The 15,840-nt window shown below is 47.6% G+C and overlaps 1 protein-coding gene across 2 annotated transcripts in view; it reads right to left on the bottom strand.

Moving 5' to 3' along the window:
- UNC5C (unc-5 netrin receptor C) overlaps positions 1–11,441 on the bottom strand; it is a gene marked incomplete at both ends in the record, with an annotated part of 264,769 nt that extends 253,328 nt beyond the window's left edge. For both annotated transcript variants that reach the window (XM_082315446.1, XM_082315447.1), the window contains one exon: positions 11,318–11,441. In XM_082315446.1, coding sequence (XP_082171572.1) covers positions 11,318–11,441 — 124 coding nt within the window. The remainder of the gene's footprint in view (positions 1–11,317) is intronic.
- Between the last annotated feature and the right edge of the window lie 4,399 nt (positions 11,442–15,840).

Here is a 15,840-nt window from a genome sequence, read left to right as displayed (position 1 = left end):
TACTTTAATGTGAACTCTTCATCTTACGACTATCAGATGACATTTGCTTTCCTTAATGTACATAGTTTTAGAAAAATTACAGAAGTGCTATTGCTGCATTACATGAAAAATTCCAATGTACATTTAGCTGACATAGCATCAGCTGCTGTTTAAACTGGGCTTAGCTAATGGACTTTTAATGTCAGCGGGGTTATGTGCAGTTACTGGCTATTAGCAGGAATGGGCCCTTTCTATAAAAATCACTTTTCCTCAAGTGTGTTGTTTGAACATTCCTTCCTCTGATTTAGTGACTGTCACCAAATACAAAACAAATGCAAGGATGCTGGAATCTACTGTTATCTTTAAAACCAACTTAACCTCAGCCCGGCCTCCACGAGTGAAATGTGTGTTTTGCATTGGTACTAGTGGATATAAAACTTTAAAAGACAAAAGACCGAATTTTCCTTGTCTTGCTCCGGTGAGTAAGTCCCAAGCAATCCAGTGAAACTAATCAGACAGAAAGCAAAATTTGATCGAAGTACTGCCATCAATTGATTTCCCTAAGAGAAAGGATCTTTGCAATGAAACCAAGTACTCATAAAATAAGCTCATCGGTAAAACATAGCAAATGAATAGTCCACGCAATGTCACTTTGTCGTTTTAATTCAGTTTTCTTTGCAAATGTTTCTTATAAATGCAAATTTAAGACTTTCCTCTCGAGACTACAAAATGATAGAAATGTTTACAAAGCAAGTAAGTAAATTAGGACTGACTTTTTTTTTTTTTTTTTTAAGATTTGGAAGGTTTTATCTAATAGCTATGACAGCTATGTTTACTACACTGAATTAATATATAACACTGCGGGGGGGAGGGGGAGAAAAAGATCCATACAGAAATAGTGCACAACAAGCAAGGGACAAAAGCGAGCAGGAGCTGAACAGTTTTGCCTTTTCCAGTGCTCGTGAAAGGCACATGGCACTTCTCATTCTACTGCCTAAACCAGGATAATAACTGCTTTTAGTTACTTTTTTAGCTACCAGGTTGCATTTCTAACTCAAGCGTTCAAAGCCCATGCTTTTAGTAGTAGAGGTCTTCAGTTAAAAAAAGACTGATTGCTGAGGCAGGAATTTGCCACATATCCACATAAATATCTATTACATACAAATATCTGCCTACAGTTGGTTCCATTTGGCTGTCAGTGTTCTTATATGAAATAACATGACAAAACCCAAGAGAAAAAACATCTACCTGGAAGAATCTCGCCAACGTGTTTTCAAGTGAGGCACTGTTAATCTCTCTACAGCAAAGAGCCACATCGTTACACGTAAGGAAAATAGAGAGCCATAAAATTATTCAAATTATTGAGCTTAAAAAAAATAACTCAAAAAAACTTGCCAGTCAAAAAGCCGAGATCAAGGTCTGTCCATCCTAGAGTCTCACTCTACTGTGCCGGCATATTTTTAGCACAGAATCAGATGAGCTTCTGACATGTGCTGGCTTTGAAATGAATGGAGCTGTATTTGTTGGTGGTCATAGCCTGGCCTTGTATAGTGCAAGTCTATCCTTGGTATAAGCACTGGGGATTTTGAGAAACAAAACAAAACGGACAGTAAACTGACAAATCCCAGTACTGAACTTTCTAGCTACAAACCTTCTAGTTACTTGGGAACTAAGAAATTAGGAACTTCCTATTTGCTAGAGCACAGCTGTTTTACATGAGGAAGAGAAGGAAAACCAGCACTCGCATTCTCGCCAGCAGAGATCTGCTGCATAAGAAGATCGCTGTGTTTTATTTGAGCAAGAAACTGAAAAAGTTACCTTCAGAAACTGGTGAGAAAGCAGAAAGGAAGTCCCTAAAGCTACGTTTGCAACGTCTGCATGAAAGGAATTTGTAACGGGGATGATGACTTGCCAAAAACTAGTGCAGCTTTGGGGCCAAAAAGCTTAGAGCAAGGAATACTAGTAGTTCACGAGCCAATTCAGCGAGATTTTCAGTGAACGACACTGGTACAAGGGCACATTCATCACCATTTAATTACAGCCCCATCCCTTAACTGGTCGGACTTCTAGTTTCCGTTAACCAACTCTGATTTTCAGATCTGAAGTGACCGAGTTTGATAGGGGAAACTTTCTTTCCTCCTAGCTGAAAGCACCACTGGGTTTTGTCCTAATCCTAAAATAAGGGCTTGCACAGCAGAGGTTTCTCTATAGTTTCATCAGACTGCAGACAACCCGAAATTCCAGTCTGGACACCTCACCGTTACCCTACTAGCCCCGGCTATTCACCGCCAGTCACAGCTGCTCATATTTTGTATGTGTAGAGCTGCAGAGTAACCAGGAGGACACATGAAGTTGTTGATGTTGTAGGGAAAGGTGAGAGGAATACATCTGTGCTAACTCCGTAAGCAACTGGCAAAACTAGGAGATACATTAATGAAAGAGAAAATTAATTCCAAGTAAGGCAGTATGCACATCTGTACTCTGAATTACTTCCAGTAATTACCTGCGCTACAGTCAGCATAGGTAAATCCAATGCACATGAGAACAGAATTAGTCTCGCTTGCTATTCCGTCCCACTTCTTATTCCTCGATTTCGGTACGACTGAACTGCAATTAACCCCATTCAGTGAGACCATACTATTATTTTCGCTTACTATGTAAACTTCCCAGTATAAACACATATGTTGGGACTGGATAAGACAAGCGATGTATTTAAACAATAAATAAATACACCATGTCATAAGAGTGCAGCGATTCATGTTTCAGCCATTATTTTAGCAAATTTATGGTTGGAAGATAGCTCTCCAAGAAGCTTTGAATTACTAATAATCCTGTGGTGATCACTTTTCACTGCCTGACGTGAAATGCACTAAATTCAAGCACAGAAATGCCTGGGGAACAACTATCAGTTCAAACAAGTTTCCGAAATGGCTGCGATAGAGTCAACGTCTTTTGACAGATCGTTCAAGGCTTACTTGCACGTTTCCTTGTATCTAGCTGATGAAATCCAAGATTTCTCAAACAATCGCATCCAGCACTCAGGGGACCAAGAAAAACGCAAGCTTTCCTTCTTCTCAAAGGATACATCGTTAATCCACAGAGCTTAACATTTCAACCTCTCACTCAATATGAGACTAAGAAATAAAGCTACTTTACTTCTTGAAAATAACTAAAAAGGGATTGGCAGGAGCTACCTAACAAGAAAATGCTCAGCTGTTGCCAGGCCAGTAAAACCTATCCGAGCTCCTTAGCATTATTGTTGATAATGTTACCTCAACAAGAGAAAAAAAGACACTGATTTAATTGCCTAGGCAACCTCATAGCTTTTATGACTTGTAAGGCAACGGGGTCCTTTGGAGCATAAGTTGCTCACTCAGATGAATGAAGTACAGTTGAATAAGACGGTCCTGAATTGCAGACTAAGCCCAAACGAAACAAAACAAGCCAAGGCAGTGATCCTTATTCCATTTACAACAGCGCTGCAGTCATTCGATGGATCCGCTCTTGCTCCCTCCAAATACAGGATAACACTGTGAATTTCACTGGGCGAAGGAAATCCTCCCAAACCGCCGGCCACCGTAAAGTCAGAGCTTCCAGGATGCATCCCTGTTTCTGAGTAACAGCATATAGGTTTGCCCTCATCTTTTATACATTTTTCTAGATACCAGCAGATATAAAGAAACCATTAGTGAGACCCAACAAATTTGACGTTGGGAAAACAACGAAGAGCCTTCAACATAGCATTCCCTCTGTAGCATCCATCTTTGGGACTGTCAGACGAGGAGGAGGATGGACCGGAGCACCAAACAGTCTCAGGCACTCAGAAGCCTTGAGTTCACATTTTGGCTTCCTTACACATTCGCTCTGCACCCTTAGGCAATTCCCCTTATATCTCTCCACCAAATAGAGATAAATATAGCTGTCCTCCCAATCCAGCAAGATGGATTAAAGATTAAACAGCTAATGCAACATGACAAATGAGAACCTCCCATTGTCTCTAGCAACACAAACGTGTAGCAAAGCTATCCTAAAGACGCAACTGCAGATGTCCCCCGTGGGAGGTTATCACCAGCTGAGATGAGCATGCACAGCTCCTTGGCTGCCTCTTCCTGTCCCGCCTGTGTAGGACTCATAAGGAAGGAGAGTGAGAATCTAGGGAGTCGCCAATGCACTGCAGCATCGCACACTGGCATAGGGGATGTCCCTGCCTTGATGGGACTATTGCACAGCCATGCAAGCTAGAGGAGCACTGCTTGTATTTGGGGAATAGCAAAGGTACTTACCTAAACCCAGTGTTGCCTGCCCTTCCCTGGCAGCAGTAAGGGCATGTCTGGCACCACTGGGAGACTCTGGGTCTCTATCTCAATCTGCATCACAGTAAAATCAGTGCGATTTAAAAAGAAAGAAAAAAAGAAAAAAGAGAGAGTGAGACGTAGAAATTGCTGTAAATATATGACTTAACCAGGACTGTAGGTCAAGTTTAACAGTGAGGTTTTTCCATATATTTCACCCAGCGTAGTGAAAAATGTAAGTGGAAATGAAAACTGTTATTGTCGGAAGACTGTACAACTTTTAACTTTTTCATTTTCACTGAAAACCTAAGAGATTTTCAGAGACTGTAAGCAGAAGGAGTTTGGCCAGTGAGGTAACTATTTGAAGCTTTATTGACCTTTTCACTAAAATAACTTAATCCTTTCTGGTTTTCATTAAGGTTTCTTGTTTTTTAACAACCTCCCCCCAGCAAATAAACCAAAAGGACTCTTTTCCCCCAAAAAATTTCCTATGTTGATAAGGACATTTTTAAGTGAAACTATTTTTTGCATGAAGCTTTTCTTCCCCAGCCCAAACTTTTAGATAATAACATGCCAGACTATAAAGGGACCCCCTAAAGCCCGGCACTTGATGAATTAGGAGGAAAACCCATGTTTCCTGCTTAACGTAGGTGTGACTTGGGCTGGAGTTATAAAAGCAAACAGGAAGCCGTTCTAGTGATGACTACCGAGGGGCAAAGCTGTACACAAGCATCTCTGAGGTTACTGAAAGCTGGGAAAACCTCTGGCAGCTCTTGCCCACTGCTCTGACTCACTGCGCCTTACTTGTGCGTGTTGTTTGTAGGAGCAGAGCCAGCCTCGAGGAAAGCAACTGGAACACAACTACAATTTGGGGCTTTCTTTTACCTTCTCTGGCTAGCGCACACGCCCACGGCTTACAGTCAGTTTTATGCTACGTCCTTACCCGAGAAAGACAAATCTAAATACAAAAACCACAACCAATGCTCTGCAAAATGTTTAAGCAGACCTATCACAAAAATAATGACAATACTAAATAAATCCTCTCCCCATCACACCACTGGAGTTTGCGGTCAGAGCATCTGCAGATGACCCCATTAAATTAAACACGGGGAAACAAAGTACGTGCAAAATTAAGGGGAATTTTGTCGTTCCTATTTGTTTGATGTAAGCTTCTTTATAACCATTTCCCTTTTAGCATAATTTCAAATGCTTGCTTACAAATGATGCAAATTAAGTCTTTCTTTGGATACAGTTTGCCTCCCAGAAGACTTAATACCATTTCCTTCAGATCGCCTCTTGGATAATGTTATGATGGAAAGCTCCAGGGGCGCCTGCTCCCGAGACTGGACTCTACCGAGCACACGCAATAAATCACTTAAAACACCACCATCCCTTCAGTCCTTGGAAGCAGTTAGCACTGAACTGTGCCTCTGCACAACATTATTCTGCTGCTGTGTTGACGGAGGTTGTAGCCAACTGGAAAACCGCTGCTCGTCTCTTACTCCTCGCTTTTAATCCTTGACTTACGCTTTATAAGCTTGCGCTGTTTTACACCTCCAAGTCGAACGGGAAAGCAAAGATGGCTAATGAAAATGACAGGCGATGTAATTACCGCTTTATTGGCACCGATGCCAAGATCGCTGCCTGCTAAACTTGAATACCTCCACTGGGTGGCTAACAAGATGTGCACTTCACAAACCAGTACAACCCCCTCCCCACTCAGAAGGGAGGGAAGAGGGAATGGGAAAGGGAATGCCATTTTTTCCTATAGTGATATATAGGTAGTTATATGAAACATATTGCATAGGCAGAGCACCCACAATTAATTAACTTTCATTTCAAAGATAGCCTCCAGTGATGCGTTTGCAATGACAAACCAATGATCTGAACATTTAAGACTCACATTGAGTTGAATCCTCTTTGACTAAATTGCAGCAAACTGTTCGCTACTTTGAGCAATGCAAATTTACCTAGGAATTCCCCTTTGCAACAGCAATTAAAACATATTTTTCTGATAAGCTGCAAAAGCAAATTTTGTGCCTTTTTCCAGAAAAAGTAACCAGAACCAATTCCTCAAAAGTCCAATGATTTAAAATCCAGAAAGACACCAGAAAGCAACGAACATAGCCATACACTATAAAATGGGTTACTCCAAACAAGATTACTTAGCTGGTAGCACAAAATAAATGTAGCTTCACTTTTCAAAGTACAGCTCTCCTTAGTATTTTACGTATACACAAAACTCTGGTCATATACTGTATGGAAATACTCAATTGTTGTCCTAGTCAGCCTGGGCTCCTCTCGCCTGCCATGGGAACTGATGTTGCTTTGCATCCTATTCAACTGAACTGGACAGACCACGCCACAAAACCCCACTCTTCAACTTAGACAAAAATCAAGATATTTACTTGAAAATGTCTAAGAAATATAATACACATTTTCTCCTCTCTTGTTGCACAGACCAGCTATGGAACTGATTTGCCTGGCCTTGGCACTGAGTTGTATTCCTGGTTTCAGGCGTACTGTACTTGGAAAATTAAATTAGGAAAATCTTTTTAATATGGTTAATTCTGTTTCCTGTTTCTGACTGTGGATGTCACACACAAAGCTAGTCCCAAAATACAGTGAATAATCAGGGTTTGAGACCATTACCAAAGAAAAAAAAAAAAAAAAAAGAAAAAAAAGTTGTGTGATGAATGATCCACTTAAAATGAGTAAGTGTAAATATGCACCACAATTGTGGAAATGTTTAGATATACTCAGGCACTCTTACTGTACAGAGGAATAAATGACACTGACAGTAATGCTGAAAAGCCATCAGAAGGGGGCTGTATTTGATGTATATACTTTTTTTCATAACTGTTGCAACCAGCTGCTAGAGACTGGAGCCAGAGGAAGAAGAGCCCGGATTCTGGCTCCCGTGTTCCTGGGGAGGAATCCCGCCTCCACGGACAGATCCGTCCACTTCATTTTAATCCTGACTAAACTTCACCTCAGTCAGCAAAGGAAAGCCGGTGGCTGCTTTGCTTTCAGCGAAGCCTGCTGCAGTACTAAAATGCTACTCAGGGCCAGTATGGGCTACCACATCCAGCCCAATCTCGTCAACGTCACTGAAATCTGCCAGGGGACATCGCTTTAAAACAAATTAATGTTCCAAGTGGGTTTATCCGTTCACAACGAAATACTACTTGGCCCTCGCTTTACTAATACAAATACTACTATACCCACATGATCAAACACAAGCGGTCCACTGATGCGTCAAGATAATTAAGTCCTTTTCCCCCCTTTTTTCAACAAGATGCGTTTAGGTATTTAATTAAGAAGCGCATCCCCAAAAGGTTCGTACATTCACATGTTATATTTCACTTTTTCCGCACCAAGCATTTTCAAACTGCTGCTGTTGCTAATACAGACTATGCTGGGGCAAGACAAATATCTGCACATATGGCTCTTTTACAGTTTTCTTTTTAAATTATCACTTTAATTTAATTAGGTTTGAGGGGCTAAGCATAAAAAATGTACTCTTTTGTTGTAACAGAACAACTGAAACAAAAACTCATTAATATGCAGTCCCTTTAGCGTTTCTATCCATCTCTTACGCCATCGTTATTAGCCCATAAAGCTGCCTGAACCATGCTTGTCACTACAGATAGATAGCCTGACCCTCCCTCTCAACCCACCTACCCCCTAAAAAGGTGGGGGCCACAGAATAAGTTCTTCAAACAGTTTTAATACCCAAAGTAGGGAGGGTCGGGAGGGGAAGAAGTAGGGAAGCACCGGGGCTGAAACCCAGTAACCCAGTCTCTGCTGACTGAGGAGCCGAAGGAAAAGTTGCTCTTACGGGAGACGGCACTGAAACGCTGGGCAGGGGTAGGTGCCTGGGTCCAGGGGTGGTTGCTCTTTCTCTCACAGTTTGGGATGTCTGAATTCTCGTTCTGATGTAGCTTATTGTAGAGGTATAATGAATGCAGCGAACGCCAGATCAGAGCTGATTCTGGCTCGATAATCGCTCTGGCCCCATTCACCCCGCTTGGGGAACTAAGGGCCGTCTCTACCACCGTGGCCATTTCCTGTTCTCTCCTGATAACAGCGGAAAAATACTTAGACAGCTTCAGATAAGAAGATAAGAAATGCTCATAAAACAAAAAGTGTATTTAACTCTGCTGAAAAGCTCAGAGGAGGATGCTGAGATGCAGTGATATGAATCTCTCTGCCAGGGAGTGTGGGGGCTGGTCCACCAACTACTCAGTTAATACATTTATTTTCCACGAGGCAATGGAAAAAGAAGGCATGAAAGCAGAAGCCCCAGCAATGCTCACGGCCTCCTTAGCCTGCTTCAAAAGATAAAGATGGTTGGGGAATAGAGAAGAAAAGCAAAACAAGAAATAATACTAGCAGTAAGTACTGGAAAAAAATGTACACGCCCTCTTTCCCTTCCCCGCCTCCCCTTTGTAAATTGTAACTATGTGTTTGCTGTATGAAGACACCACCTTAAGTTTTTCCTCCTTTTCAAAGTATCACAAAGGAAGATTGAATTTTTTTGCAGAAATAAAACCAAGTCAGCTGGCTCCAGACCCACTGAAAATCATAAGACCGAGACCAGTTTGGAGTGCAACTTCCACACGTCCTATTTCTATTGCTCTCAACGGAATGCAACTGAAGAGACTAGAGGGGTGTTCCCACTTCAAAGGAGACGGACTGAATGGAGGATGACTTTGGGAAAAGAGGTTGGGTAAGAATCATTTCAATGTTCAGGCATTTTTGGAAAGGTATAAATAAAACAGAGGGAAAACTTTGCCCGGTGCTATACGATGAGGAAACTTCCTGAAGAGGGCATAGTTAAACTGTTGATTCATTGCCTCGCTGAGGCACCACATACACATACATGAAGATCCCCAGGGCAAACACCAAGCAGAAAACCCCTCAGCTCTGGGAAAGATGCCAAAACCAGGTCTGCACCCGAATTCTGTGCCTGGTCCTAACAAACAGGAAATCAAAATAAAAGCATACGTGGAAAAACAAGTCCAAGACGAATGACTGTATCCCAACCACATCCCCTGGATTTTCCACTCTGTTGTGAAAGTTTATCAGACGCCGCAGAACGGGAAGCGTCGCTGGAGAGCTCTCCGTCCCTTTCTGGGCAGGCGAGCACACCTGTGTCCTGCGACAGGTCCCACACAGGCGGGGGGCCCGGCTCCACTCCCCTCGCCGCATTTCCGTCCCCCAGCGTTGTGTTACGGGTGGTACGCGTGGCAAGCAGAAACCATCTGAAAGCGCGGGGTATGCCCTGTGGCACTGCGATGTGCGCTCCGAAGCGGCGGAAGGCAGGGGGTCCTCTCTTCCCCGCTCAGGCCATCTGTCACGCGAATTACCCATGTCCCGCCAGCAGAGCGGGCAGGCTCCTTTCTGCTCCTGGTCCAACCATCTGAGCAGATCTTTCCTCTTCAGCACCCCCGCACCTACACAGACTGATATATACCCACTGACATCTAGGTCTCCGTGCACATGGTACTATTAAAACCTTTAAATACACAACATCAAACCTGTCCTATCTCGAACACGAAACCGACCAGTGAAAGGAAACGATAGGTACGTAAGGCAGAAGAAACTTGACACGATACATAAGGGATTTTTATGCTCTCGTTCTCTGCCACCCCCTTTTCAGGACCAGTTTTCTGACCTTCCTGCGAGATAAACGCCCTGTATGGGCGAGGGAACGTGACTCTGAGGATGGAGCAAGTATCAGCGGGAAATGGATTAGCACGGTTACATGTACAGACACGATGTACAGTGCATCCAGCCCACCGGCAGCAAACCTACGGCTCCCAACAGCCTGCCAGGGGCACCGGGACTCAGAGCAACCAGCACGGCTCTCCTCTCAGAAAGGCCACAGAGGAGTGCACTTTGTAATGGCTGGGTGCGAGCACGGGGTCAGATCCGTGCAGGCGTCTCAAGTGCCTCTCCATAGAGAGGATGGGGGGAAAACCAAGAATTCTTCCACTTGCATTACGCTAACAACTCCAAATCAAAGCTCTGGTGCATATTATTATTTCTTGGTGGCATACATGGAAAACAAAACAAAACAGCTTCTAAAATTCCTTTTCTCTTGCTAACCATATAACCAGGATTTCCAAGTGCTTTAATGAACCCGCACATCCTTGCTATGCACGGCTCTGCCCACATGCAGCAGCACCCTCTCTCTCCAGCGCTGAGAAGGCTGTAGAAAAGTATTTCCCAGCAAAAGCCACCCATTTCTACTTCAGGTCTAACTCCTGGGAAGAGAGCAGAAAAACACCGAGAAAGTTTATCCGGCATCAGCTTGCAGGAGAAAAAGCCTCCTGCAGCGGCGGTCCGCCGGGCGGGTGACACGCCGAGCCAGGGCTCTTTGTGATGCTCTCAAGACATCGCTAAACGCGCACTGAGAAGCAAGACGTTTTCACTTGGAAAGGGGAATTTATACACGGGCTACACGGAAAACAGATCTAGATGTACTGCAGAACGCCCGGCAAGGCGGGGGGGAAAACAAACAAACAAAAAGCATAAACACAGAAACACGGTAACTCCCTTCGAGTACATCCCGCTTTAGGCAGGCAGGAGGAGGGCGGGGGGGGAGACGGGGGCACACGAGCGACCAGCGCCGGCGGAGCCCCGGGGCAGGGCTGTGCCGCGGCAGGGGGACGCCGGCCCCGCACCTGCCTTTCCCGCGCACCTCGCCAGCCCCCGGCGCACCGCCGCCGCTCCCCCGCCCCGGAGGGCTGCCGGCCGGGCTCCTGCAGCCCAAAGCCCCCCCTCCGGCCCCGGCGCCCCGCCTGAGGACGGAGGGCAGGGAAACGCCTGTCCCCGGCCAGGCTCAGCACCGACACACCCGAGCCGGCGGGGGAGACCGGACCCCCCAGACGCCGGCGGGGGCCGTGCATGCGGGGGAATGCGCTGCTTGCACATATACAGACACGGGGGAAAAAAAAAAAAAATCACGGCATAAATTCGCATTTCCAGCCCGCACCCGGAGGATGCCCCGGCCCCTCTCCATCCATCCCCCGCCTTACCTTGCGCCGCGGAGCCGGGGCGGCTGGCCCCCAGGACGGCCAGGGCGGGGAGCACCACGGTCTGCAGCAGGTATCCCAGTCCCAGCCCGCAGCGGGCCGCCGTCCCCTCCAGCCCCTTCCCCATGGCCGGGGCAGCGGGGGAGTCGCGCAGAGCCGCGGAGCTTTGCTGTGCCGCCTCTGCCTCCGCCGGCCCCGTCCCACCGCCGGGCGCGGAGGGGCGCGGAGGGGCGCGGAGCGGCGCGGAGCCCCCGCGAGGCGCTCAGGCTGCGCGGGGGGCGGCGGGGCGAGGGGCAGCGCTCGTAGCGGGGGGGCAGGGGCGCTGCATGGCCCCGCGGAGGGGCGCGGAGCGGCGCGGAGCCCGGCGGAGCGCTGCCTTCTTCCCGCGGGCGGCTCGGCGCGGCTGCCTCCACCCCGGGGGTGGGCGGGGGCCGGGGCCGGGGCCGGGGCCGGGGCTGGGGAGAGGGGGCTGCGCCGGCCGCCTGCGATAAAATGCGAGCCGGAGCGAGGAGCGGACCCAGAGGGAAGGGGGCGGGGGAGGCTGGGAGCCACCCGCTGCAGAACCGGCCCCCTTTCGCCTCCCCCGCCCGCGCCCCCTGCGCGCACGCCCGCGGGCACACTCGCACGCAGCTGCTAGTGCACGCACGTGCCCGCCTGCACAAGCACGCACTCACACTCACACGCTCGCACCCCCTCCCCAGCCCGCCCGGGCCGCGCAGCCGGGAGGAGCCCCCGGAGCGGGGGCGGCGCAGCCGGACCCCGCTGCACCCGCGGCGCTCCCATCCCCGCACCGTCCCTGTGGGCCTGAGAGCCCCGCGGCCCGGGGGGGGCACGGCCGGCCTTAGGGAGCCACAACGCGCAGGGTGGAGGAGCCCCATGCTGGCCGGGGGCACCCGTCTGCTCCCCCAAGCAGCAGGGTGGGGGGCAGCGGGAGAGGCAGCACCGGGAGGGATGTCGGGGAGCCCCCCACCCCTGGGGAACATCTCCCCATTTGCCACCCAGCGTCTCCCTCTTAAGGCTGGGGTCACTCCCTGCCAGACCCTACCCTCCCACCCTCCTTATACCCCCAAAAAGCTTTCCCTTGGCCTCTGCCTTCACCACACGCCCACCAAATCTCACTCAGCGGGATGGCAGTGCCCATGTCTCAGGTTTGCCGCTCAGCCAGGGCTCGCTTGGGTTTTACTGTTGCTTTCTGGGGCTTGCTTTGTTTTGGCTTCTTTTTTTTTTTTTGGAAGTTGCCTTTCCCTTTGCAGAGCCCAGGCAGGCTGTCCCCGGCGGCAACCAGACAGACCCAGCTACTCACACACCAGGCTTTGCCAATTCCAGGGGGCTGCGGGCCCACAGCCCTCCCCACACCATGATACTCCAGGGAGCATCGCCTTCTCCAGCCCCGAATCTCCCCCAAGCAGGGCTGCGTGCGAGGCAAGGAGCGCTGTTTTCCTCCGAGGCACGGCTGGGATCTTCCCAGACACGGCTTTGCCTCCCGCCCCGGCAGGAAAACCGTAGCCGCGTTGCTGATGCTGCAGGAGGGTCTCCCGGGGGCCACGGGAGCTGCCTGCCCCCAGGGAGGTTCTTTCCCCCCCCGGCCCCTGACTTTAATGCCCTTCCCAGGTAATTACCCCGACCGTTCCCATCTCTGGGTTTGGGGGGCCGGCGGGGTTCTCCTCCACAGCAGCTGACACAAAGCTGCAGTGTGACAGGAAAGCAATGTTTCTTCTTCTGTACAGGCACAGAGCAAGAAATAGGGACAGATTTTGTTCTGGGCGGCACACCTGGGTACACCTGGAAGGTGCACCGGGAAGGGTGCGTTTCAAGCCCAACGGGCTGATTTACCCAGGCACTCTAAGCAGTCCTCCCCAACGAGAGCACTCCAGCTCTCCATCTCCTGGCTGTACTACATCTTTTAAGGGGGCGAGTCCCATCCGCTTCAAACACTATGGCATAGTTCAGAAAACATGAAGGCTCCACCATAACCATGAATTAAGTCCTGAGGCTGTAGAAGCGGTGGAAAGGAAACTCTCAACTTGTAGCCACATTCAAAGGAGAATGTGGCTACCGAACACGACCTTTTTTGCTTGCATGTGCTCCTGACATCGATCCCTGACCTCATGCTCCCCAGCCTTATGTCTCAGGTTGGTAGTAAACAGAGCAGTTCCCCATGTATGATGTTTGTTTGCCAGTTTTGCCGTAACTCTAAGTTGGGAGCATCTCTCATTTGTTGGGTATTTACTGTTTCCCCTGTGCTAGGGGAAACTTTGCAGAGGCAAGAAAAGAGACCCTTGAAAGATGTCACACATGGAAAATGTATTCGTTGCAGCGCCAGCTGACGGGCACATCTACTGCCACGAGGGATGGGGGAGGGAGGGCTTGCTTCTCCATTAAATGGAGTTAATTTATTTTTGATGTTTTGGGGCTTCCCAGGAGTAATACCTATAGTTCCAGGCTTAGTTTCTAGTTAGTAGCTCAGTGACCTCATTAAATAGGTCCATCCCAATTTCCAGACGATGTCCCTGCAGCCCTGCCCAGGGATCCCTGGTGGCCACCAACCCGTCAGCCTCTCTGCCCCGGAGTAGGTGTACGGGGGAGCACTGCTGCTTCACAGCCATGATAGAGGTGACAGTATGGGGGCTGCAAGCTCTTGGCTTGGGGAGAAAGCAAGTCTTTTCCCAATACCCAAACTGTGGCGGACAACAGAGGAACAAGGGTACTGCAGCCTAAGGTGTTCAGTAATTACTTTTCTACTGGAAGTAGATATACCTTGACCTGGAGAAGATGGTTCAAGCAACAGCAACAAATAGCTAAGTAGGGGTCTTCTCTGGAAAACGTGCCTGCAAATCCTTCTATGCTCCATTAGGTGTGACAGAGAGCGTCCGCGGATGCTCCATGTGCCTACATCACGGAGCTTCCTCAGAGGGCCTCTGTGCCCTGACAAACGGCACCTGTGCCTGGGCCACCCCTAACGCCACCACGCTGGATTTTGCCCAGTCAGGAGCTGGTCTGTCCCAAAGGCTCTTTACCTTTCTCCCTATGAGATAAGCAGAATTATTAGCCCAGCTTAATACATTTCAGATTTGACACAGGAGTTAAAGGACTGAGATAATTCAGGGATTTGGGATTAGAAAGTGAAAATTGCCTGGGCTTATTCCAAAAGTGTTTTTTTTCCCCTGATAGAACCTGGCTAGGGAGGTGTTTTCTGGTTGTTTGAAAAGTTAGTGACTACAAGTACATGTAATGTAAGTTTATCTTTTTGTCACCTTTAATGTCCTTAAAAATCAATGCATACCCTTCATAAACTCATCTGAAGCAAATATTAATCTCCAGTTTTCATACTTAGACAAAAATATCAAGTGTCAAACAGTTTGCATTGGAAAGAGGATTTAGCAGCCTAACAGGTTTTGCTTTAGCTAGTTTTTCAGGTAAGTTCAAGAAATTGCAACTCCAAATTAGATACCCACAGTAAGTGACGATAAAATCTAGGGTAACATTTAAAATGTTTCTGTGTAACTTGTGTATAGAAGGGTTTGTTTGTTTGTTTGTTTGTTTGTTTGTTTTTCCAAAAGAGCTTTTTAAATGAGTTAGGTTCTAAATCAATACTTGGAGTTTTTCACCCCTGCTGTCAACTCAGGAATTTCAAGCTCTTGACAAGCAGTTTTTGAAAGCACAGAGCTGGTGAATTTGAGTCCAGTGTATTTTATTGCCCAAGCATCTGTAGTTGCAAAACAATCAATTAGAAGGCACATTGGATTTGAAAAGTCCTATCAGCTTTCATAATTAATATTGTGAATGGTAGTATAGGTACCAGGTTCTGCTCTAGATGTTTCCTTAAGATCCTCTACATTTATAACTATTTATACACACCTTAATCTAATTAGAGAACTCAAGGGAAATTTATATTTTCTTTTGTTACAGTGGCACAGCTCGGGACCACACTGCAGCAGGCACTGTATGAAAACAAAGAGCCCCGATCCCCATTGCAAAGAATTGCAAAATTTGATTAATGACTTTGGAGCAGAGGTGCTAAGGTCCCCTGTGTTACGTGGCACTTGAGCAATGCTGGTTTGAACAAGGAGAGGAATCTCTTCTGTGCATTGATAATTACAAGTGAGATTTGGTAACCCATCCGTGCACTGAGAATCGCATTCCTAGGCGGATAATGTCACCTCTGGGCAACCGGCCTGAGGACTCATTTGCTACACAAACATTAATAAGGGACACAGATTCAGGCTCCACATCAGGTGGTTACGTCTGATGGTCAAGATGCTCTCAGCTACTGAGATACACCTAAAGCAGCGTGGAGCATTTGAGCAAGGGCTATATTTTGCAAGCTTCTCCGCTAGCCGTTTGCAATGCTGGGTAGCATGTGGCATGCACGCTATGAAAGGTATATCACACGCCTGCTTTTGGCTGTGCCATTCCCCCAGGCTCTGCCGTGCTGCTCTTTTTTTATGGCAGAGCCCAGCACAACACGATTCGAAAAGCAGGTGTGTGACAAGCCTCTCACTTCACTGACACACATACCGCAGCTA

The sequence above is a fragment of the Platalea leucorodia genome, assembly GCF_965183815.1.
Source record: "Platalea leucorodia genome assembly, chromosome: 6".
Classification (NCBI taxonomy): domain Eukaryota; kingdom Metazoa; phylum Chordata; class Aves; order Pelecaniformes; family Threskiornithidae; genus Platalea; species Platalea leucorodia.
This window is presented reverse-complemented; position numbering and strand designations above follow the sequence as displayed.